Source organism: Chinchilla lanigera, unplaced genomic scaffold (assembly GCF_000276665.1).
Source record: "Chinchilla lanigera isolate Chin_1 unplaced genomic scaffold, ChiLan1.0 scaffold00010, whole genome shotgun sequence".
Lineage (NCBI taxonomy): Eukaryota > Metazoa > Chordata > Mammalia > Rodentia > Chinchillidae > Chinchilla > Chinchilla lanigera.
The window spans coordinates 10067645-10093507 of record NW_004955411.1 but is presented as its reverse complement, the minus strand read 5'-3'; the positions used below and the strand labels follow the sequence as shown (position 1 = coordinate 10093507).

At 36.2% G+C, this 25863-nt stretch overlaps 1 protein-coding gene across 5 annotated transcripts in view; it reads left to right on the top strand.

The window, feature by feature from the left end:
• Positions 1–25863, top strand: part of Ibtk (inhibitor of Bruton agammaglobulinemia tyrosine kinase) — a 79620-nt gene that overhangs the window by 38696 nt on the left and 15061 nt on the right. For 3 of the 5 annotated variants that reach the window (XM_005377682.2, XM_005377680.2, XM_005377681.2), the window contains exons 13-25: positions 283–369; positions 1459–1541; positions 1632–1669; positions 2108–2204; positions 6129–6230; positions 7834–7951; positions 9488–9548; positions 10083–10204; positions 12081–12193; positions 16631–16779; positions 18144–18307; positions 20568–20663; positions 21219–21362. In XM_005377682.2, coding sequence (XP_005377739.1) covers positions 283–369; positions 1459–1541; positions 1632–1669; positions 2108–2204; positions 6129–6230; positions 7834–7951; positions 9488–9548; positions 10083–10204; positions 12081–12193; positions 16631–16779; positions 18144–18307; positions 20568–20663; positions 21219–21362 — 1374 coding nt within the window. The remainder of the gene's footprint in view (positions 1–282; positions 370–1458; positions 1542–1631; positions 1670–2107; positions 2205–6128; positions 6231–7833; positions 7952–9487; positions 9549–10082; positions 10205–12080; positions 12194–16630; positions 16780–18143; positions 18308–20567; positions 20664–21218; positions 21363–25863) is intronic. The other 2 variants (XM_013510860.1, XM_005377683.2) reach the window with 1 other exon arrangement.

Below are 25863 nucleotides of genomic sequence, written 5' to 3'. Positions count from 1 at the left end.
TAAAAATTAACATACATTTCTGTTACACATTGATTAAAAAAAGTGGAGGACTTTGTGCTATGGCTTTGAGTTTTTCTTTTTTAATAATTACCTTTTAATCCTAACTAAATTGAAGGAAAGATTTTTTTAAATCTTGGCATAAGGGTTTGTTGAGATGCTTTTCTAGGACATAATATAATTATGTTCAAATGTAAGCTCGTTTGTTGAATTTATCTTGTAGGCTTGTTTATCTTGGTAAGAGAACATATCTGCCATTTGTTAATTTTTATCTTTCCTTGACAGGTTAGATGGAGTCAGATTTGAAAATGAAAAGATTAATGTTATTGCCAGGAAAACTGGTAATAAACAGAAACTGAGTCAGAAAAAATGGTAAGTGGGAAAGTTTGATGAAGAAGTTCTCATTTCTGTGTTTTGGCACACAAGTGTAGAAATAGAGCTTTTCTACCCACTTGCAAAATAAAATGCATGAATATATACCTTCTTACCTTCTCTAGTCTTCATTTTTGAAAACGTTGGAGATCTTTTGAGGGAGTGGATTAAACACATTAAATCTTCATTAAGACATTGAAAGTTTGTTTCTTCTGATTGAAGTGTATTCTTTCTAATGAAGAGAGTAATTTTTCATTTTTTGTTTTTTTTGCTTGAAGTTTGTATTTTGCTATAAAGAGAATTTAACAGACCCCAGACCATACTAATTATATATTTTTGTCATTATGCTTATTTTCTTTAATAAAATTTTTCCAGGAACAGATGTACTAAGTATGTTAATGTTAAAAAGTTCTGTGTTAGGTATCTGTACTTTGTAGGTAAAAGGTTTGGAGAAAGCCAGACTGGGGGGGTGTCAGGACTGTTTGGCACAGGATAGGTTGTACAGATAAGTGGGTGAAAAGTTTTAACAGATGTAATTTAAATATTAATGCCTTGTGTGAAATAAAAGGGAAAACCAGAAGCCTTTGAATTTATCTATGCTCAGTTTCCTTTTCAAAATTACCTTTTTGTAGGACTTTTATTTTCCCTGAAGTAGGAGGAGATAAGGTGCTCTGTTTGCTATTACATCTGGAAGTTTTTTATTCTCTACTGTTGCTTGCTCCCCTCCCTTCTTCCTCTGTCTTTCTTTTTTCTCTTTTCTTTCTTTTTTCCTCTCCGCCACCTCCCCGCCCCCACCGTGTCTCTGTTTCTCTGTCTCTCTATCTTTTTGTCTCTCTTTTCTTTCGAGACAGGGTCTTGCTCTATAGTACAGGCTGGCCTTGAAATCACTGTGTAGCTCAGGCTGGTCTCACAGCAATCCTCCTGCCTCAGCCTCCAGAGTGCTAGTATTACAGGCGTGTGCCACACCATTCCCAGCTCTCCCACTTTAGAAAAAATAAAAAAGCTAAAGTTAAATCAAATTTTATAGCATTAGATTGGCTAAATATGTGAAGAGTTCACTCTTGCTTCAATTAAACTTTTCTCTTGAAGTTCTTTTCTGTGTGATGTGACCATGAAATCAGTGGATGGAAAGGAATTTCCTTGTCACAAATGTGTTCTTTGTGCAAGACTTGGTAAGTTTTCTTTTCATTAGCTGCTGCTCTATTTGTTTTGGTATTACTTCACTATCGTTGTTGCTTTGAGCTTTTTTTTTTTTCTTTCAGAATATTTTCATAGTATGCTGAGTAGCTCATGGATTGAGGTAAGATTTAATTAGAAAGCACCTGGGCTAGTAACTATTCTTCTTTATGTTTTGGGGAAATTATACACTAAAGAAGTTTGGAATTAGAACTTGACATTATGACTCAGGTTTTCATTTATATTGAATTTATATGTATGTGGAAACCTGCTGGAAAAAAGCATTTAGAAGTTAAAATTGTTACAGTTAACCTAAATAAAAAATATTCCCATTATTATTAAGTGTATTAGAAAGACAAATGTATATTTTTTAGTTTTTTATTTGTTCCTTTATTTTACGAAAATTAAAATATACTGTGTTATATTTTAGATTTGTGTTTTATAAATTTCATGTTCTTTGCCTTTGATATTATTTGCTGTATTTACTATTCGAACTTTGTGTATTTATAAGTTAAATTAGAAGGTAATATTTTATCATTTAAAATTACTTGACTTTATTCAGGCTTCCAGGTGTGCAGCTCTGGAAATGCCAATACAGTCTGACATACTGAAAGTTATTGTGGACTACCTCTATACTGATGAGGCCCCGGTGATAAAAGGTAATAGAGCTAGCAAGTTTTAGGCATTTTGGATGTGTGCAGTAATGCTGAAATCAACCTGAATCTTCATTCCTACTTGGAATGAGCTGTAAGGGACCCAATGTAGAATAAGTAGTAGGGACGATTACTAACAGTAAAAGAATAAAAAAAGTTTTTATGACTTCTTGAACTCTTGGGAATTTGATGGAATGTTGGAAATTATTGATTTTGTAGAGCCATGTCCAGCTGCTTTTGCGACTGAGATGAGTGATTTGACAGCAGTGAATCTAGTTTTGACAAATTCTTTACCTAAATTCTTTCTTGCCAAGTTTCTCCCCTTGTAATAACCTCAGACGTCAAAGAAATAGATTAAAAATTGAAGCAAAACTCCTGAGGAGACTGCAGTTTTTGCTTTCTCAGGCAGACTACCATATTTTAGGTACCAGTAGCTTTATTGGAATGCTGCTGAGTGTTCTGTGGTACTCCTTTTGCCACAGCTGTACACTGAGGGTAAACAGGTGGAAGGACCTATTGTGTGTTCATGTGTATAACTTAAAGAAGTGCAGTTCAGCAGAGTGGTTCTCCAAAAAGCAGGTGCATTTTAGAGAAACTAGCGTCTGAGCCTGCTGGGGCATCGGGTGGTCTGTGTGGAGGAGATGGTGCTAACGGAGGACAGGAGTTACTTGTATGCCTGTGTGTACAGTGGTACTTTTCTGTTTCTCTAATTCTTTTTAAAAATTGAGGTGTTATTCACATACCACAAAAGTCTTACTTCTTTTTATTTGTTTTGCTTTTTGAGACAAGGTTGCATTATGTAGCTCAGGTTGGCCTTGAATTTGTAGTGATCCTCCTGCCTCAGCCTCCCAAGTGCTGGGATTACTGGCGCGTACCACCACACAAAATGCATACTTCCATATGGTTACAGGTAGTCCAGCTCTCTCCGTGTTCTAACTCAAGAGCATTTGCATCCCCTCCAGAATAATCCCCGTGCCCAAAGCAGACACTTTCATTCTCCTTCATCTGTAGTCCCTGGCAACCAAGGGAAAAGCTAACCTATTTTATGTCTCACTTCAGGGTTCATCTGTGTTGTAGTGTGTAGCAGCACTTCATGACTTTCTAGTGCAAAATAATATCCATTGATTAGATATACCATGGTTTATTTTATTTATCTATTCCTCAGAGCGTGGTTGTTATTTTCACTTCTGGCTATTATGAATAATGCTTCTATGAATACTCACATGCAAATTTTTGTGCAGCCTTATGTTTTCATTTCTCTTGTGCATGTGTATCTACGAATAGAGATGAAAATGATGGGTCCTGTCCTAATGCTTATCTTAACTTTTTAGGAACTACGGGTTTATAAAGTAGCTGTATTATTTTAACTTTCCCACTAGCACTATATGAGGTTCCAGTTTTTCCACAGCCAATATTTTTTAATGTCTTGACTTTTTCATTGTAACGGTTCTAGTGGTTGTGAAGTAGTATAACATTGTAGCTTTGCTTTTTATTTTTCTAATGATGTTGAACATTTTTATTTGCTTTGTGAGTATGTTGTCTTTAAAATTAAAAAATTTTTGATCACTTTTATTTGAATTTTCTTTTTATTAGGTTGTAACAGTTCTTTATGTATTCTGAGTTATGGTCATTTTTATTTGAGTTGTCTTTTTAGTAGGTTGTAACGGTTCTTTGTTATGGGCACTAGGCTTTTATTAGAGATAGGATTTCTCCTATTCTCTGAATTGTACTTTCATTTTCTTGATAGTATGTCCTTTAAAATATCAAAGATATAAATTTGGTAAGCCCGGATTACCTATTTTTACTAGTTAGTCATGCTTTTGGTATCAGGCCTGAGACTCCTTTGCCAAATCTGAGGTCATACCAGTTATTCCCTATATTTTCTTCTTAGAGTATTACGGTTATATCTTACATGTAGGTGTGTCATTCCATTTTGTATTTTTTCCCCTAGCTTTATTTGATATGTAATTGATAAATAAAAATTGCATCTATTCGATGTGTATGATGTGTTGTTTTGATATATGAGGTGCGATCAAAATATACAATGAATGTTTAAATTTGAAAAAGGTTGCTCTTCAGACGTATCCCATTGCTCTTCTCACTTGCTGAAGCAGTTCTGGACATCCTCTTTTGTGTCCTCTGTGCAGGACAGGATCAAAAGTACAGTGGATGCCACTGCTGTGTGGCAACCAATGGAAAGGCCAGTTCATAGAAACATTATCGTGTTTGCCTACCAACCTGTTCAGCAGATCTGACACTGTATAACTTGTGGTTCTTCCCCAAAGTCAAAATGACCATGAGAGGTAAACACTTTGAGTTATTTTAGGACATCAAGGTAGCCCAGGCAAGGCCATTCGAGACACAAAAGAGGACTTCCAGAACTGTTTCAGGAAGTGGCAGGATGGAGGCAACTTGAGAGCATTATGTTAGTGAAATAACGTGACATACAAGCTCAAGTTCACATGGTGTCTCTTATATGAGAGAGCAAATAGAGAATAAAATGGGAAGTAGAGAGAAGTTCAGATACTTCTTCCAGTGACAGATTCCACTGTTTTAACCTTTCAATCTGTATGCTAATTGGTTTCATTTCTAGTACTAGATTATTTTAATTTGTTGAAAAGAAAGACGTGTGTTATCTGTTTATTTCTTTTTTCTAAGTATCTTTTGGTTTATGTCTTATACTCTGAGTAACTCCTGAGTAACTGTGGTAGTTACTGTAGTAAATTTTAAGAAATTTAAATATTAACCATAGTTTTGATCATTCCTTATTTATATGTTGTCAAATGTTTGCCACAGCCAAGCTAATTAACATAGCCTTGCCTTAGTTAGCTTTTCGTGTGAGAGCATACTTCAGACCTTTCCTAGCAAAGTTCAAGTATACTACGTTGTTATTAATTGTAGTCACCATGCAGTATATTAGGTCTCCAAAAGTTGTTTTTCATGGAACTTCTCACTTGTACCCTTAGATGAACATCTCTTTATTTTTGCCACTTCTGACCCCTGGTAATCACTTTTGTAATTGTGTTCATGTTAGTTTTTGTGTGTGTTTACGAATCACACTTCTTTTATGTGTGTATATAATGGTTCTAGCATCATTTGTTGAAAAGACTTTCATTTCCCTATTGGTTTACTTTGGCATTTTTGACAAAAATCAGTTTTATGTAAATATAAGGTTTTATTTCTGGCTTTTCAATGCTCTATGCTTCTCTTTATTCCAGTACCGTATATTTGATAACCGTTGTGTTGTAGTATGTTTTAAAGTTTGGATACATGAGACTGCTGTGTGTTTTTCAAGATTGTTTTAGCTGTTTTAACTCTTTTGCATTTTCATATGAATTTTAGGATATTTTGTCAATTTATGTAAAGAGGCAGCTGGGATTTGACTAGGGATGATGTTGAATCTGTAGATCAGTTTGGGGATTATCACCATTTTAACAAATACTTTTTAAAAAGGAGGGAGAGGTGGTTATTGGGAATGGCAAACAAGAACTTCTGGAAATCATTTCCTCCATAAAAGCAATTAGAAGACTTCCAAAAATTACCCAAATGAACTTTTTCAGAATTTTAAAAAACCACCAAAGTCTTGCAATAACTTGGGGTTAATTTACTCAAAAAACATACTTAACTGTTCAGCAAAAACAGTGAGATTTGGGGCATTATAGCCTTTTAGACTGAAATGATCATTTCATGTAGGCTATTTTATAATCCCAATGTGAGTCAGCACATTCTGGTGTGTTCTTACCTTTCTATTCAGAAGGTAGAAATAGTTTGATATATTTAACTGTTCATTGTAGTTACCATTCCAACATGTAGAAGTTATCATAATTCTCTTTTCCTAATGTCTTACTTTAGATTTTTTAACTAAGTGTAGTAGTTGTTGCAGAGTAAAAGAATAATGCTTTTTTTTTCTTTGTTTTTTTCCTTTTTTAGAATCTCAGAATGTGGATTTTATTTGTAGTGTTCTTGTGGTGGCTGATCAGCTTCTCATAACTCGATTGAAAGAGATTTGTGAAGTAGCATTAACTGAAAAACGTGAGTAATCTTGAATTAAAATACTGGTATGTTTTCAGATTGATTTAGGATTACTTATTGAGCTTATGATTCCATTAATACCTCTTTTGGCACCACAAAAATGTCAGAATGTTTAAATTATTACATGCAGTCATTTGTAAGCACATCCTTATGTCAGAAATATGTGAAAATACATACATCTTAGTATTGAAGTATGATGTTAATTTTTGTTGAAATGTAAGAACATGAAGAATAAGCATGGTTTCAAATTTACTTGGGAATTCAAGGGTAAGGGTTTGAAAGCAGTTTCTTTATCCTTGCAGTAGTATTTCCCTATAGAAAAAAATTGTTTTGTCTAAGCTTAGATATTTTTAATTTGTTTAGTTTAGAATGAAAATTTTTCCTTAGTCTAACATACTAGCTTTTTGCTTTCTAGTTTTATGTTTGTTTTGCTTCATTTGCATCTTCATGAAGTGAAGTGTGATGGGAGTCCTGTCATGGATTCGGTGGGAGTCCTGTCAGGAACTGTGGTGGGAGTCCCTGACTTGTTAGTGAATGCTAGGCGTTTGCTTAGCTATAACATCTTATTTACTCACTTTTTAAGCACTGTGGATCATCCTCTTATTGGTTATAAAAAAGGAACCCTGGCTTCCTTTTAAAAAGAAAAGAAACATTGAAACACAGGACACAGCATACAGTAGATACAAGATACACATATAGGTGATATTTTCGCTTGCTGAGTTGATTTTCCTGACCTCTCTCGAAAATTCTTTCTTTGCCTCTATTATACAGTTGCCTCTGTTTGTGAATTTTTTGATCTTCCTAGAACCCTCCTAGAACCCAGGAAAAGAAGAGGGCCAGAGAAGTTTCGTCTCTGATTATTGGGCAATGTACAGATCTTTGTTCCCAGTTAAATAGTTCTAGAGAAGGATTTATAAGACCCAGTTTTATTATTTCTGTGAGATCTTTTTATTATTAATTGAAACTTAGGAGTGAATCAGAAACCATTTTTGACTAGTTGAAACTTTTGACAGAATACAAGGGAAAAGGAAGAAAGAAATGGAAGAAGCCAATTGTAGAAACCTGTGTTCCTCTGTTAGGTGGGACTTAGAGTAAGCAAAAGAACAAAGAGATTGGAAGCTAAATGTACATGTTCTATAACTGGAGTATGCTGGGAACATCTTTAACAGAATGGGGTACTAGTGTATGAACTCACTAGGATTGTAAAGCACAGTCATGAGGTTCTTCACTGGCATGGGTAATCTTATGGGAAGGTTGAATGTATTTCTTAAATATTTTCTTAACACAGATTCTAATAGATTAGTCAGCATTAATACATTTTATTCAAATTATTTCATCAGTTTTATAGAAGAGGGAATAATTACTTTCAGAAATGAAAAGATAATTCATTAATAATAGTTACAGATATTTAGAAGTTATTAGGTAGAAAATTGTCAGTTCTTATGTGTGAGTTCTATATTTGTCCCATTATGTTATTTTTGATAAGAAAATGCTGTTTTTCTTATTCTAATATCCAAATTATAACTTAAAACTTTAGAAGTAAGCATATTTCATTTGTTGTCTTAGCATGCTTTTGTCTAATTTTGCCAATCTTTTCTTTTAGTTACCCTTAAGAATGCTGCAATGCTACTGGAATTTGCAGCAATGTATAATGCTGAACAATTGAAACTCTCCTGTTTACAGTTTATAGGACTGAATATGGCAGCTTTACTTGAAGCAAGGTTGGTTGAATGTGTATATTGTAAGATTTTCTACAAAGCTGTACTAGCAGATCTGCCAGTAATTTAAAAGTGAATAATAAACATTTACCTGCATGCAAAGAATTTTATAAATGCTAATGATTTACTAGTTATAGACATATTAGAATTAGAGGGATCTTAGAAATCTTTAAAATGTTTTTGGCAGTGATTTTTTTAAATGAGAATTTATACATATTTTAAATAAAAGGTCAGACTATTGCTTTTACTCACTGTAAGGTCAGTAGTAAGAAAAATGAATATTTTGTTGACACAAATGTTTGAGATTAGAATCATTACAGTCAGTTTTCAGTGTAAAGTTTTATCATCTAGTTTATATTTTTTCAATAGTGATAATAATTGGTATTTACTGCTTATTATGTACCATATGTACCAGGCAGTTTTCTATATGTATTATATAGACTAAGCATTCTATTAATATCCTTATGTTACCAATGAGAAAACGAAGGAACTTTTTTTCTGTACTTTTGTGTATGTGTGTGTGGGGGGGGTGTTTGAGAAAATCTTAACCTGTGTGGTTATTATAAATTATGTATGTAACAGTTTTCTAATATCTTTTCAAAGTTAGGATAATTTTTAATTAAACTAATTCCAATATGTGAATGGAATAAAGCATTCCACTATTTTTGTGTAGATAATCATTAACAGATTTTTAATTTTGAGTAGGGTCTAATTTAGAAAAAATTTATTGCCTTTAAAGGCTTTACTGTTTTCTGAAAAATGCTTTTAAATGCAAATTAGTGTTACAAGATATTAGACATTGTTATTTTTTAAACGCCTTAGTAAGTTAACTAATCTAAAATGTATTGCAAAATGATGTGTCACTATTGTTCAGCTATCGTAAATGGAGACAGGTGTGTCAACTGAGCCGCTTAAGCATAGCACCTGCTGTCATAATTCAACATGAGTAACCACTTAAAGATTGTACAAATTTAACGGTTCTTAATTAGATATGTAAAGTTTGATTTACATTTTCACTGATGCCTTAAAGTACCTATTTGGAACCTGAGAGGTTCTTGATTGAACTCTTACCTTGATACAGCTGATCTAGTCCCAAGTTCATGTTACACATGAAGATGCTAAGGATCAGAGAAATAAAATGAGTTTCAAGGTTATGAAGATAATATTTTAGATAGAATCCAGGCATCCTTATACTTAGGTTGTTGTTCTAGGATATAGTATTTCTTAAAGAGTATAATTTGTGGAAAATTAAAATTGAAAAATAAATACTTGGTATTTCATCACGATAAAAATTATTATATTCTTATAACATTTTCTTGAGTTTTATTAACAATACTTTGCTATTTACTTAACAGAAGTGCTTGTTACTTGAAATAACTATATGAAAGGAGTGTATATAGCAGCTAGCATATATAAAAGCTTGCAAAATAGCTCTGTGTCACTTTCTTGGCAATGCAAAATATTTTCGCATATTTGACAATTTTGACAGTTATTAAGTCACTTGAGTTTTAAGTTGGAATTTTATTTCAAACTTTTTAGGTCTCTTGATGTTCTAAGTGATGATGTTTTGAAGGATCTTTCTGTATTTTACCGAAAAATGGTAAGAGTTTATGTTTTTCCAATAATGATTTCAGTGGCTATAATATTACAATCGAAAACAGTATAGTACAGTAGATTCCTCTGTGGAATAACACATTAGGATCTTTTAGAAATGAGGACATAATTTCTTTCAGATCTCAAAGATAAACATGATAATCAGAATCAAAGATAATGATATATTTTAATTACATCGTAATGAAAGTTACTAAAAATTGCAGTTTTGCTTATTTATCAAAGGTCAGGACAGTGCAGAAACATGGGTTCACATGATTCCTGAGAAATGGATTGATGTGTACGTAATAGTAGAGCTTTCTTTAAAGTTTTTCTTCTTTTTTTTTTTACAATTTTATGCAATATACTTTTTAATGACTCTTAAGTAAATTTTCTCTTTATATTGTAAATTTAGGAAGTCACTGGGTATTCCAGACCTTTTCTAGTTAATGTCACCATACACTAAAGACAAGTGGAATATCTTATTTTTTAACACAGTTTGCACAAATTTTGTATTTAAAAGGTGACGTCTTTAATTCTGTAGATTCCAGCAATGGATAGAAGAGTCATTACGCCATATCAAGATGGACCAGATATTAGCTATTTGGACACAGAAGATGGTGATATCTTTTTGAAAGAAGATATAAATATGGAACAAAATTATTCGTAAGCTGTTTTCTTTCTTTTCTTTGCAACCTTTCCTTTCTTCTTTTTCCTCTTCCCCTAAGTCTTGACATATAACAATTTTATATTCATATTGGAAGAATAATTTAGGGAATATATATTGATGTTCCTTTTTAGTATTGGTATAATACAAAGTACAGTTAATATATAGTATTCTAAGAAACTTAAAATATAAATGAAAAGAACATAGTCTTTATGCTAAACATATTGAGTTAAATTAGTGCATTTATCTTAACTGCCTCCCAAAATCCACTAAGATTACGATAGAGAAGTTTAAATATGCAGATTACACAGAGCAGAGAATAGAAAAGCAACAAATGGGAGGTGTTAATAATTTTGGAAGCTGGCAAATAGTTGCTAAGTATTAATAACTTAGAACATTTGAAAATGCTTAACAGTTAGATATAGCAGGTTTATGAAGTCGGATGAGTATTTGGATTTAAGGAGCATTAGATGCCTCATCACCTCCTGAACGTCTCCTGAACCCTGTTCAGCTAGGTGATGCCCCTCCTCTGTCTCCGTGGAAGATGAGAGACTTGCTCCCTGGAGAGTGTGAACTAGAGACTCCAGGGAGGAATGCAGCTACCAAAAACAATACAAGATACTAATTTCAGAAGGTTTCCCGTTAGAGAACCTATTGCAAAGGTCGATGTGATCTGCACTGACTGACATCTGGGAGGCCCTCAACAGAATATCGGGGTTTCTGTATGAAGCCTGTATAGTGGGCTGAGCACCTGACAAGCCTTGCGGAGAATTTCTGATGCGCATTTTAGGCTCCGCAGTTGCTTCCAGAATTTCCTTTCCTTTCCTAGCAAATTGTCAAAGTAGAATCCTCGAGTCTTTAAGTCATTTACTGTGTATAACTAACTGACTGTGTATCTCAATGAAAAACTGCTCTTTGGTTCCGGAGATGTTCTTAGGGATTTTAACTTTTTTTTCTTTAGTGTTAGCATTTGGGATACTGAAGTTTATGAATATCTGACTTAGATGTATGTCATTATTTTAATAAAATTATTAACAGTGATATAAATAACTCATATTCTCTACAAAATAATAGTATTCATCACTGACCTGTTGTAAGTAGATTCAAATATACAATGAAATCTAATTTGTAGATAGAATAAAACAGCTTTGGCCTTCACAGATGTTTTATTTGCTCTTCCCTAATTAATAGCACTTAATTCAGGGAATTCTGCTGAAATGGTTAAAAAAATAATTAGCAAGTGTTTCTAGTTCCAGGTCATAGTTAATATTAGAGGCTTTATTATGCACAGAGGGGAGAGAAGGGTCGTCCTTGGCAGTTTTCCTCATGGTGGTCAGGACGTTGTTCAGCCTTTCCCAGGTTGTCTTGGTCCAGATATGTGTCACTGTACTTTCCTTGGTGTACTTGAGGTCCTGTTCACCCTTGGAGACCTCGGGCAGCTCCATGGTGTACCGCTTAGATGCAGCAAAGCCACATTCCACTTAGGTGAACTTGGTACTTGAGAATTTGCCCATGGAGGTTACTGTGCTTTGGCCTGCTATTATTTTGGTCATCTTGTGGCCTTTGTTAAGGTCCAAGGCCGTGGTATTAGTATAGAGCTATGGCTGCTGCTCTTAAATAGTTACTGTAGCAGAAATCACAGTTTTACCTTTCAAAATAATGTATTTTCCTTCAAACTGTGTGTTTTCCTTGATACCATCTTATTTTTACCTTTCATAGAAATATGAGGTTAGAAGAAGTAACAGCTGCCTTTCTGGTTACATGGTTTCAGTTTAACCAAAATACTACATTTTGTTGATTAAAATGCGTAGATTTTCTGTTATTTCATCTCTTAACAATTCTCAAAAAATTTATGTTCTTTTTTTCTTTTTTTAGGGAAACCATGTTAAAGAAGGCAAAAACAAAAGCTAAAAAGAAGCCACGTAAACGTTCAGATAGTTCTGGAGGTTATAACCTTTCAGATATTATTCAGAGTCCACCATCTACAGGTTAGTGGAAAGTGTTTTAGCATGCATTTACGGTTCTAATCTTGGTTGTTTCTCTTTATTGTCTAATATACTTAAAATTATTGAATACTATTGTAAGTCGTCTGCTGGGGCTACTGAAATAGAAAATGGCTTTTAGAGAGGCCACAGAAATGATAGTCTGCTGAGAAAAGTTCTGGATTGAAGTTTGCCCTCGTGGGCAGGAAAGGCATCCTAGTGAGACTAAGATCAAAGTGACACCCAAGCTAAACCTGAAATGAAATTAGCCCAGCAAAGAAGGCGGATAGACAAAGTATGTAAAGGGGCAACATATTACCAAGCCTAGAGGCAGTAGATTGAACTGCACGTTTCTTGTATGTATAGTTCAGCATGGCTTAGCCACATGGTCTGTGCATATAGGAAGAAGATTGGACAGAGTCAGGTTTTGGAGAGTAATTAAACTAAGAAATTTGGACTTTATGTTAAAGCTTATGGGTGGCTATTAGCTTTTAAGACAGGGTATTGGTAGATAGAATTTATGTTTTTAGAAAGACTTGTCTATTCAGTGGCATAACTGGTTTGAATTAGGTCAGATATGATAGTGATAGTGTTATTATGTTGATTTCACTCAGATATATCAAGACATCATTTTTATGTGTGTAGAGATTATAATCTAGTTGTAGACTATAGCACATTTTATAGATAGGCATTATATGAGCCTGTTTGAAAATAAAGCTTATGTAGTTTTTAAAAAGTTCTTTTATAAATTATTTATTTTGAAATTCTTTTACTGAAAATAAGAAAAAAAATACTGTGACTATACATAGTCTTTATTCAGATTTATTGTTTACTTAGTATATTTGTGTTGCCTTCCAAATACTCTATAGACAAGCACACTCACACGTGTATGTGTGTGTTTGTGTACTGATGAAAGACCCTTTCACCGATCCACTTGGAATAAATTGTAGATACTATGCATTCTCTATGGTAGTCAGGGTTTGCACGGGGAAGGAACTAATACAGGACACATAAATTATAGGATCATTTATAATATTCACCCACAAGAGTCAGATGCAGAAAAAGTATGTGAGATCCATGTACACACTAGAGATGCAAAGAATCCAGCTGAGGGCCTGGATCCCATGGCAGTGTCCTGCGTGAGTCCAGCTGAAGCCCATGGCAGTGCCCCCCATGAGTCCAGCTGGAGGCCTAGAGCCCACAACAACGTCTCAGGCAGTGTGCATCAAGGATCTGCACTGGGAAGGCCCAAAGGTCCATGGTAGAAACCAGAAAATCTGCACCAGCAGGGTGAAGGATCAGCAGGCTTGAAGGGTCTTCACTGGAGCTAGGAAGGGACGCTCAAAGTAAGGACCAGAGCTCCCCGCAGAAGAACCGCAGCCTTCCTCAGGGACAGCGAGGTCCCGAGCTCCTCCGATGATGAGAACAGCCGAGTTCATATCAGGAAAGCAGCGCAGCAAGCTTCTCCAAGAGAAGCAACAGCACCATCCCTTTCTCTCCAGTTCTTTTTTTATGCTCCTGGCAACAATCCTCAGGTGGGCCCCCCCGCGCCCGGCACCACACCGATTTGGTTCAGCTGGGGGTTACAAGTTGACCACCAGTTGTTGATCCACTGCGTTTCCATAAATATTTTAATATGAGTCTTCTAAAACATTCTTTCATAAAACAACAAAAACATTCCTGCATAAAACAATGTATTATTATCACACCTAAGACAATTCACATTTTCATGAATATGTCTATATACTCTATACCTAGATTTTTCTAATTACTAAAAATGTTCTCATGGGCTTTTTTGTTTTTACTTTTAAATAAAACTAGTATTTTGTCAACATCAGTATTGCCTTTGCTTATTAAGATCTCTTTAGTCTCCTAACTAGGACAGTATTTTCCATAGTTTTTTTGTTTTGTATTGGTTTTTATTTTTCAAAAATTTAAGCTGGTTTTATTACATTATTATACATAACTAGGTTTGGTTCAGATTAGAGTATCTGAATTTTTAACAAGTTTCTTTAGGTAAAATGTGAAGCTTGACCATAAAATAATGAGCCAGCAGTATGACTGTTGGATACGTAGGAGTAGCAGTAAGATTTAACCTAGTCTCCTTTCTGTCAGTGGTGCTTTCAGGCCAGTCCTATAAAAGTAACTCGGGCACGTTGAAGACTAAACTATTTCAGGTCCCTCAGAAAAAGATAGCTGTTTTATAGGTGTCTTGGTTACTTTTTTCTCGCTGCTGGGACAAAATACCTGACGCCCAAAATTAAGGAAGGAAAGGTTTATTTCGCTTACAGTTCGTGGAAGTTTTAATCCGTACTTGGCGATTATAAGGCAGAGTGACACATGGCAGAGGGCTGCATCTCAGGGCGGCAGCCACAGCTAAGCTGCAAGCACTCACCAGGACGGAATGGCAGAGGAGGAATGCCCTCAAGCACTTCTTCCTCTCCCTTACATATGCAAACTATCCAGTCCAGCGTGGGTGCAGCTCTCACACCCATATTCAAACTCTAAAAGCCTGCCCCATGGCCGCAGGAGGCTTTGGGGGGGACACACAGACATAAACCATAACAATAGGACAAAGAAAGAATTCTTTGTTTTTGTAAATTATGTATTACAAATGAGATACTTGATGTTTCTGATAAAGCTGAAAGGACTATGTCAAGAATAATTGTTTTAGATGACACAAAACATATAAACAAGATGAATAATATACCTGAATGATTTGTGAAGCACTGAAGATAGAATCAGGAGACTGAGTAAATCGGAAAGACAGTATTAGGAATTTTCCAAATGTAAAATTCTGTGAGTTTGAAGTCTTTGTGTTGTATGACTCACACTTAACCCTGCCCCTTAGGGTGGATTAATAGAAAGATGAATAAAAGGTTAGATAGTTCGAAAACTGGTAATTTTCCAGTCACCTAAATGACCTGGAAAAGGCACATACTGAACTTGTTGTTAGCACATGTGTTAGTCTTACTGTTTCAAGTTAGAAGAGACATTAGTGAAGAAATGATATGTCTCTTACTTTAAATCTGAGGAAGCAAGCTAAAAATCTTCAATGATTTGAGATAGTGACAAAAAGAAATAGACTTTACTCTCTTGATTCCAGATGCATATTCTAGAATACTATTCTTTCTGTGTCCAAAAGAGAGAATGATTATTAAATGTAATTGGGGATCAAAAAGACCTATTTATGAAAAAATTGTGAGAGAAATTTTATTCAAAACAGTTGTTTGAAGGCCTGACATGTATTGATCCTTAAATTCAGACAAATAACATTGTTAGTGACCAAGCAATACTTGTTGGTAACTTTAACAATCCATTGATTCTTTACATATATTTCTAATTGGCTTTTGAAAACACTTGTGTTAAACGTAATCTCAGCTACAATTTGCCAACAGTAGTCAAATGATAGGGGGAAAGTTTGAGTGTTATTTTTGTGCTATATCTTAGCAATGATAAAGCAGAAGACAGCTTGTTAACATGATTTACTTTAAAGGGAGCATCACTTAATTCATTGTATAAGAAATGGCTTGTTTTATTTATTTTTAAGAAAATTGTACAGTTTTATAATTCAGATGTTTTTATGTCTATTTCAGTTTTTTTCATCAGATTCTAGTACATTTGAAATGTATGAAAATGAACAGCTGAAATTAAGCAAACTTTTCCTCTGTGCAGTACTCTGTTATGCTTGACTCTGCTGGGCGGATGAACCTGGGTGTGGGTGTGGCACAGAAGGCATGTGGACTGCTTAAGTGACAGAAAAAGTGGTGTATTCTGTCATGGCGAACCTATGGCATGCGTGCGCCAACTGGCTGTTTGTTATACCTGAAAGCTCTAAAAGGTTCGCCCTTACTCATATACACATTTCGTAACAGCACTCTTCAGTTGATAAGCTGATTAAAAATAGCTCTCAACTGGCAGAGATGTTTTGCAGGAAAAAAACATGCCGGCTCTCAAACTACAGTTGATTTCTGCAAAAGCCTCTGCTGTTCGGCTGGTCTGCTGGCTGAATGAGAGCGGGCAGGCCACAGTTTTTCCTCTCACTTGGAATCGAACAGTTCTCCTCTACAAGGGTGTAGAAAGACAGATGAGAAAGGAAAGGGGGAAGTCTGGAGTTTATAATTTCTTTTTGTTTATCTTTAATGAGTAAAAGGTTTTCAGTCATTTCTTCAAAGCAAACCCCAAAGAACTGTCTTCCTCAGATTCATTGCATAATTGACATAATTATAATGAACCAAACTGTAGTTTTATAATCATCTTCATTTCAGTTTTTCACTTACATTAGTATCTTCCTGCAGTTATCTTGAATGATAAGATTTTGGTACAGTGAATATAATTTAAATACTACTACATCTGGACAAATGGAAACTTGGCTCACTGACTGTAGTGCATTTATGTTTAATGCTAATGTGTAAAGTTTTCTTTTGAAATTTCACATTTTAGGATTGTTAAAGTCTGGTAAGACCAATTCTGTGGAATCTCTTCCAGAGCTCTTGACCTCAGACTCTGAAGGAAGTTATGCAGGAGCCGGTAGTCCTAGAGATTTACAATCCCCTGATTTCACCGCAGGATTTCACTCAGATAAGATCGAGGTTTGTTCTATTACACACTTTTCTTACCTTCAGTTTTCAGATCTGTAGACAATTTACTTTTGTTTTTCCTTACTTTTGTTCCCACTTTTGAACAATCTCCTGATTTATAGGAAGGTAAAACTAATGTAATATAGCTAGTGCTAATTTTTTCAAATTTTTAAACCCTAATTTTAGAGATTTTGATGGTAGTTTTGAGGCCTTTAGTTTTTCCAATCTTTCTGTAAGTAAAATAAACAAATGATTGCAAAATATTTTGGAAGTATCAGTAAACACCAGATAACTGTCAGGAAAGTGATTTTGACTATAAGCCTGATGTCAAATTCTGCGCAGTCTCCTTCTTTCACAGTACTAACTGGTCCCAAACAGGCTAGCGTGATTAAAGTCTTCTGGTTGACATTAAATTATCATCTGGTCAGCTCTTCTTAACATTTTATTCTGCAGTTTCTGATTTGTAGGGGTAGAAAATGTCAAGCTTAAGAGAGTTAAATCATTTTTCTCTAACCCTTGGATACCCATAGGCACACTAGAACTTTCAGAAATTCATGGGACAGTTGACATTTCTTCTTCCTTCTCAGTGTGTTCTAGGCCTCAAGGACTGATTCGTGTGTTTTTATTAGTGTGGGGTGGAAGTTTGGAGGCAGTTGTTACTCACATAAGGTTGGTCTGGAAGACAGTGGCGGTTTAAAGAAAGGCTGAAATGTACTGAGAATGTCTTGGTGTCACAGCAATGAAAATACTCTGATAACTTAGCCTAGTATAAGAGCAGTACTTCTGAAAAAGTTTTAAAAATTTTACTAGTACATATTGAGAATACATACTGATTATATTCATCATGGAGAGTTGGTAAATGTACATAACACATCTTAATTCTTTTCCCTCCCCACCCCCTTCTCTTGGTCCCCTTCTCATTGCAAAAGATAGTTATGGGATCCTTTTTGAGCTGTTAACATTATTTGACTTTATTTAAAGTATTTTGATTATATTGAGAGTGAATTACATATTTATACCCAATTTTCATTTTGTTTCTTAGTATATTCACAGATACTAATTTTAAGGTTATTGCTTCATATTTTATTTGTACAATTTTTGTTTACTAATTTTACTGTATGTGTAAACAGAAATTTAGTGTGTGAATGTATTTCTCTAAAAATGATTCTCCAGGCTCACAATAATTGGGTTGTAGCCCATGTATAGTTTGAGAATTCATTGAAGAAATAAACTATCGAAGAACATGCATTGAAAAAGCTAGATGATATATGGTCAAAAGATTTTACTACAGTATTTATTAAGTAATAACTGTATGTTAGGTGCTGATCCAGGTGCCTGCTATTACTAACTTTCTTAATGTTGTTTTCTTGCCCCAGGGGAAAGTTAAACCATATGTAAATGGTACACCTACCACATATTCTAAGGAAGATTTGAAACCATGGGAAAAGTCACCAGTACTTAAAGTATCTGCTCCACAGCCCATTCCCAGTAACAGAATTGACCTGAGCAGCTCTTCCACCTGGGTTGCCGGCTCTTTCAGGTAGGATTTTCGTTTTGTTTTGAACATAGGAAATGCTCGTTTTTAGTGAAATGGAAAATTTTAATGGAGCACGTTAGTGTTTTCTAATATATAGAAAATTACCTGTATGTATGCACAGAGCTAAAATTGCTAACCAGCTGTAATAGGGTTTCCCCGATAAAACGTAGTTGTATTGTCAGTGAATACCAGCAAATGCTGTGTTTGTACTTACATGTGAATATGTACACACATATATTACACATTTGTATATACACACGTATGTAATGTATATGTTTAAGTGTGTGCCTGTGTGAGTGAGAGTTAGGGAGAAAGGGACAGTATCACAGTCAGGAGAGGTAAGAGTGAAATAATGCTAACAAGCAGATAAAATACTAATTAATTGTAGTTAGGAGAAAAATGTCCTGTTCTGTTGCAAAATAGGCTAACTATAGATACTGCTAATGTATTATTTACTTAGAAAAACAACTAGAAGAAGGGATTTTCAATAGTTTTACCATAAAGAAATGATAAATGTCTGAAGAGATAGGTTTACTTTTATTTGAACATTGTATAACGTACATATGTGTGGAAACATTACATGGTATCCCATAAGTATATGCAATTTTTATGTCTCATTTAAAAATTTAAAAAGCAAGAAAAGCTTTTCTCAGGAGGACCATTTTCTTATTTGATAGGCTTTATGTTTTGAGCCCCTCTAAGGGGTATTTAAAATCTCGCAAAACGTATTGTTATTCACAGTTAATTTCCTGAGGATATTCATTTAATGTTATCCCCCCCCTTGAGCGTGCCTATGTATTATACACATTTTTATTTTACTGGGAAAACAGCATGAAGGAGTAGCTGTAATTAGAATTCAGCTTGTGTTCTTTCATAGTGTTTACTGAGATTGTGTGTCATCTTTTTTTTTTTTTTTTTTCCTGAGTACTAGATAGGATTGAACTCAGGGTGTTCACACTGAGCTATAAACCCATCTCTTGTTATTTTGAAATAGGGTCTTGCAGAGTTGCTGAGTTTTCCAGGCTGAGTTCAGACTTGGCATACTCCTACCTCAGCTTCCCAGGGAGCTGTGCTTGCAGGCATGTGTCACTAGGCGCAGTCCTAAAAATCTTAATTGGCTTATTAACTATTAACATTTGAATGATTTATATAATCTTCCTTATGCTTTGTTTTGCACTGTTGAAAAAGATTATGATGTTGCAGTTTATGTTACTTTGTGGTTTAAATATAGCTCAGAAATTAGTCTCAATATTTTACCTGTTCTAAGTAAATACGTCGGAACAAACATAATTTGGGAATACCTAAAAACATCTCGTTGCTGTGTTAGGATAGTTTGTTAACATGTTTTAAGAATAACTTGGTAAGATCAACAGCATAAGTTGGCAATGTGTTTCAGTACAGTGCCCGCTGACAAAGTGTGTAGCAGTATATGGTTAGTATCCTTATTATATACACAGGTATTTCTATGGTCATCTGAAGTACCTTTTAGTGGGAATAGCAAATAGAATTTCTTATTCAAAAAGAGACTGATTACTCTTTAATGTGTAATAATTTCCTTTTAGCTATATTATAGATTTCATTTAAGTCAAACTGTTTCTGAAAATTGTGCAATTTTTTTGTTAACGGTACAACTCTCTCTGGATCTCCAGTATTGTTATGCATCCCTGAAGTTTTCTAGTAAATACCTCTTTATGTTAATAGTGACCAGTAGTGAGAATTTTGTTTGCAAAAAATAGAAAGAATACAGTTTTCAAGCTTCATTCATCCCAAAGTATGTAATTAGATCTTTAGTGAGTTCTAGTACCATATTTAAATTAGTCATTTTTTTCTTTTTTTTTTTGGTACCGGGAATAAACTCGGGACCTTGTGCTTGCAAGGCAGGCGTGTGTGTATTTCTTTCTTTAGTAGAATTTCAGGTATATCATTTACCTTTATGAGTTTAAATGCATTTTAGTTTTCTGTGTATTTGTATATAAACGTAGGTTTTGTTCAAGATACCCTTTTTCTGGGGCTATCACTCAGTGGCACAGTGCTGCCTGGCCAGCACAAGGCCCTGAGTTCAATTCCCTGTACCAGAAAAACCAAAAAAATCAAAACATACCCTTTTTGAGCTTGACTATAGCTGAGAAAATAAGTCTAAATTATACTGTCATCATTGATCTTACATATAATTTACAGTTTCAGTGAAATTTGGGGTTAGGCTTTATAGGTAAGTGAATGTTTTGTAAAGTAACTTTTTAATAACCTTTTTTGTCCTGTGTAGTCCTGTCAGCAGCCCTCCTGTTGTGGATCTCAGAACCATCATGGAAATAGAGGAAAACAGACAAAAGTGTGGAGCTACACCAAAGTCAAATTCTGGGTTAGTTTTAAAAAAGCACTAAAAAGTAAAAGACTAAATTGTGTTGTATGTAAACATAATACAAAAAATTAGAAAAATCTACTGGATCTGTGCTACATCTGATGTAGAAGTTATAATCCCTCTTCTACGTAATTTATCTTTTATAATATTATTCCTTAAGTCTGTGCTAAAGATTGAGTTGTTTAGAGACTAACTCTTGTGAAATTCAGTATTATCTGCTAGAAACTTGCCTTTCACATTTCACTGCAGTCTGCTTCTATAGGAAAGCTGACAATTCAGGGTTTATGATACAGGTTCTCCTTGGGAAGTATATGTAGGAGGTGTATATACATAGCTATTACTTGACCATAAATACTATAAATAGGTATATCCATGTTGAAGCTTGTGAACACTTTGGTCCAATAATAGTAAAGTCAAACCACATAAGTAGAATACATTGAGTATAACCTACCTTAACCATAAATGCATGCTAATTGATATAATGTAAAATGATTTTTCATGAAATTAAACTTTCTCAGAAGCAGTGAAACTAATTGGTTTAATTCAATTTTTTAGCAAAATGATATCTCATGGAGTTAAACTCTCTCAGAAGCAAAGAAAAATGATTGCATTGACTACCAAAGAGCACAGTTCAGGAACCAGTAGCTTGGAAATGGTGTTACCTGCTTCTTCAAAAGCCCCCAAACCAGTGAATGCATGGTATGTTCTTATAATTAGCTTATATCTATGCAGTAGCTTTTAAGTGGCTTCTAAGATTTTCCCTGCCTGTGTTTCTAGTTTCTTTTCAGATATTTCATTCCCCCTTTACTTTTAAGTTAAACATTGGAATTTGAGAAACTAAGACTTCAGTTTTGTTTGTTTTGGTTTTAATTTTGGATATATTGACATATATGTCATAATGTTCAAATGTGCATGCAAATTGTATATGTGCATCCAATTTCTTTTTAGTATTTTATTCAGTTTCTCTTGCTAAAATGATTGTATTTTTACAGTTTTTAGTAAGAAGTAAACTATACTACAGGCAAATTTCATAAAAATGAAAACTGAAATTCCTTTTCAGCACCTTCGTTTGTCATACTGCGTGCATCATAAATATCTTTACATGGTTGTGATCGAAGCATGTGTTTTTTCTAAAAAAGTGCTCTTAGCATTGTGGCATAAATGTTTCCTACATTATAATTCACCCATAGTGACGACATTAGTAGGAATAATTTCAAGGGGTTCAAATACCAAAGTTGGGATGCTTAAAATAAGTTGTACTTCCTGCTTCTCTGCCATCCTTCCTTGTGTTTATGCCGTAGGATATATCGGGCTTAGGGGTATTTTTAAATTTGTCCATGTTTATTAAGCACCTTTTGCATACAAGGTATTCTGCTAGGTTGTGGTGGGCAGCTAGCACAGATTTGGTCATTGACTTTGTGGAGTATTTGGTGTTTTAACACTGGGTTTTGCTTTCCCTAAACAAAAGTGTGGAAAAGACCAAAAGGAAAAAAAAGTTCATGTAAGAACTGTCAGTGCACTAAATATATTATACTTTCAGGGAATTAACTCAGCACTTTAAGAAACGTTGACCTTAGTAGTGTGAGCTTAGCTATGCCATCAATCAATTTCTTGCTTTTTAAAAAAGTTAACAAATAAAAGAAGTCTTACATGTTTTCCTGGAGGCATCTTTTTTATAACCTGTGCTCATCTCTGGTCTGACCTGGATCTTTTTTCACCTTCTGAACATGTGTCATCTTGAGATATTCCTTACTTAGATTGGAAATTTCCTTTCCTTCCCTCCCAGATTTGGTCTTGTTTCCTATACGTATCTCAAATTGTATTAGTCCTTGTTTTGATGTGTAGTAAACCTTTAGTAGTTTTCTTATAAGGATGTTTGCAGTACATACATTTTGGCGTCTTAGATCCATGGAAATGTTGTTATTCCCTTTATTCTTGGTGTGGTGGCTGGACTGGAATATGAGTCTTAAGTGGAAGCCACTGGAGTATCTGCTCCTCTCTCCTTTGTTGCTTTTGGGAAGCCTGGCACAGTGTGAGCTGTAATTCTTTCCATGTCGTTTTCTGTTTTCCTTCTTCCACCTTCCCCTCCCCATCCGAAGCTTCATATCGGGTCTTTTCTGTCCTTGGCTTTTGAAATTTCACAGCAGTGTACTTGAATGGGGTCTTTTAAAACATGTTCTGCTGAGTACTTGGGCTCCTTCAATTGGGAACAGTAGGTCCTTAAGTTCTTGGACAATCCTATGTACCATTTCTTTGATCCAGTACTTTTGTTTTGCATTGTCTTAGAGTTTGCATTAATCTGATCCTGGTCCTCCTGAACTTTGCTACTTTTGTTTTCTATTGTCTACATATATGTATTCCTATTCTACATTTGTCAACATTTACTAGACTCTTCAACTATGAATATTGTTAATTGCCAGGAACTTTATTTGCTGGTGGTGATATTTTACAGTGTTCTAGTCAATGTTCTCTTGAAGATCCCTGTACTATAAACACTGTCACTCTTTAACACGTGTACCCAACAGAAGTACATGCACATGTATACCAGGCAACGTGTTTAAGAATGTTCATAATATCATTATTTCTATCAGCTAAAAGTAGAAACAGCCTAAATGTCTATCAGCAGTAAATGGATTTTTTTTTTTTAACAATAGAGGCCTACCTGGTGATGAAAAACAGTGAATTATAATTAAGTTCTACCACATGGATGAATGTCAGCAATCTCATGTTGAGAGAAGAAGCTAAACAGAAACTGCTGTATGGTTGCAGTTACATTCGTGTTTTATTGATCCTTCCTTAGTTCATTTTTATGTTTCATTTTATTGGCGTATTGATTGAGGTTTTTATTCTAAATCCTGAGTAGAAGGACAGTACGCCTGTGTGGAACAGATGTGACCTGACCCTATGAAGACTTGAAGTATCTTTAGGAGCTTCTACACATATCAGTTCCCTCTTTTATGTCTTTTCTCCTTAGTGTCCAAAGGATGGCAGTTTTCTCTAGAAAGCAGACTTTAAAATTTTTGCCGGTAAGGTATACATTTGGTTGCCAGCGTTCTGGAAGCTGGACAGGGTTAGGAGGTGTAGGCTGGGACTGGTTCTCATCATTGGTATAGGTTTTCAGATGTGTTGTCGGGTAGTATATGACTTTGTGAAGAACAATTTACTCCTGTGTCCTTGACTTCGAGTCAGATCTGCCTTCTGTTAAAATCGGTGTGGTCATGTGAGTTCAGAGTTCCGACATTGGGCATCCTAAACCCTGTACATTAAAACATGTACTAAAGCCTTTAGTCAGTGATCTGTAAGTAGTGAATCTGTAATACAGTACTACTGACAAGTAGTCTAGGGAAAAAGAAAAAAAGGGAGGATGATAAAAAAGAAGAAAAGGAAAAAAGAAAAAACAAGTGAGAAAGGGGAGCTCGAACTCTGACGTTACTTTCATAGCGGCAGTAGAGGGCTGTGGAGAGGTTTGAGACGCAGGGAGAGGGGGAAGGGACAGCGGCTGCGGGGGGCTGGGGGGTCAGAACTGCTGCTGTGCTGACAGTGCGCTTGTGTCTGGACCCTCCCTCTGCGGTTCCGGTACGGTGACCCTGACTTGCCCATGAAGGCATCATTCCCCGCGCTGCTTTCTCCCGTGCACATGCACACATGCTTGCCGTGTGTGTGCTAGATGAAAGCAGGACAGGAGAGGAGGGAAGTTAACAACCAGGAGAAACAGCAGAAAAGGCAGCAGTCCCTCCCCCAAGAAACCCCACAGTTACAAGAACATAAAAATCGTCCTCACTGTCCTACTTATTTGCAGTGTGAATTCAACCGGTGAGCTCCCCCACTTTCGTCTGTGTCTGGATGGATTTCCGGGTCTAGCTGTATCCTGTGCCCCGACCCTCCTCACAGTGTCGCTGTGGCCATCGTCACCTGCTTCTTTTCCTCCTTTTCCCCCTGCACGGCCCTCTTCTGCAGGACTCCAAGCTCGTCATCCTCCGTGTTTTGTTCCGTTGCCTGCCTGTGCCCGAGAAAGCTTGGTGGTCCTCGGCCTTCTTCCCCGCTGCAAATCACGCGCTGGGTGTGACTAACTGGAGGCCTTTGCCTTTGTCTTCAGGGCAGACTCACTCAGCTAAGTTGCAGGGTGCAGTGTGATTTGCTTAGCACCAGCTTCTGCCCATTCTGCGCAGGTGCTCACAATACCTGCTCTTCCGCATGACAAACGCTGCAGGTGCCCTGTGTTCCCCCTCCACGAGGTTTCTAATAGCCATGCTCCGGGACACCCTCTGGCCAAGGCACCACTCTCAGGCTCCCCATGAAACATCACTCTTCAGCCTGGGAACTCACGGTGCTGCAGAGCCCACTGTGCTCAGCACCTTCCAGCGGGGCGTGGTGAGAGCTCCAGTCGAGGCACCGCCAGTGGAGGCCCGCCAAGCTTTCTCGGGCACAGGCAGGCAACTGAACAAAGCACGGAGGATGACGAGCTTGGAGTCCTGCACGAGAGGCCGTACAGGGAAAAAGAGGAGATAGTGAGACGCAGGGAGAGGGGGAAGGTTCCTGCCCAGCCCCAGTCTGCCCGTTTTTCTCTCCGGGTTCTCAGGCTTGGCTGGCTGCTCAGGAACCCTTCAGCCATGGCTTTCTCTGTGCCTAAGTCTCGGTCCCTGCCCAGGATCCTGTGCTTGTTTTCAGCTTTCCCAGGCCCCCGAGTGTTTGCTCAGACACTCCTCAAAGGCGTTTCAGTCTCTTTAGTGCCCAGGTCTGCAGATACCTCATTCACATGTTCCTTTTCCCGAGTGGAGGGCAGGGAGGATGAGAGCCTGCTCCAGCAGCCTGGCCTGGGCTAACGTGCAGGCTTTCTCCCTCCTGGCATGAGAGCCTCCCCCGGGGCGCCTGTGTGCCAGTCTTGGGCATAAGGAGTGGTGCAGTTCAGGGGTGGCCTGGCTTTGCTTTCTCAACCGCCTCCCGTCCTCGCTTCAGGTCTGGCGGGTCTCTCAGTGTTTGCCCTCCTGGGTGCTGCTGTGCGCTGCTCCAGTTTCTGTGTAGTACCTGTTCCTTTCTGGAGCGCATCTAGAACCCCTCACGTGCACTGCTGCCTCCAGACAGGCATCTCACTTGTGTTTTATGTGACTGCGTTCGAGGAGTTACTTTATAGTCTCAGTACAAGTCTTTATCCAGTGTATGTTTTATAAGTATTTCATTTTCTTTATGATTTCTTCTTCGG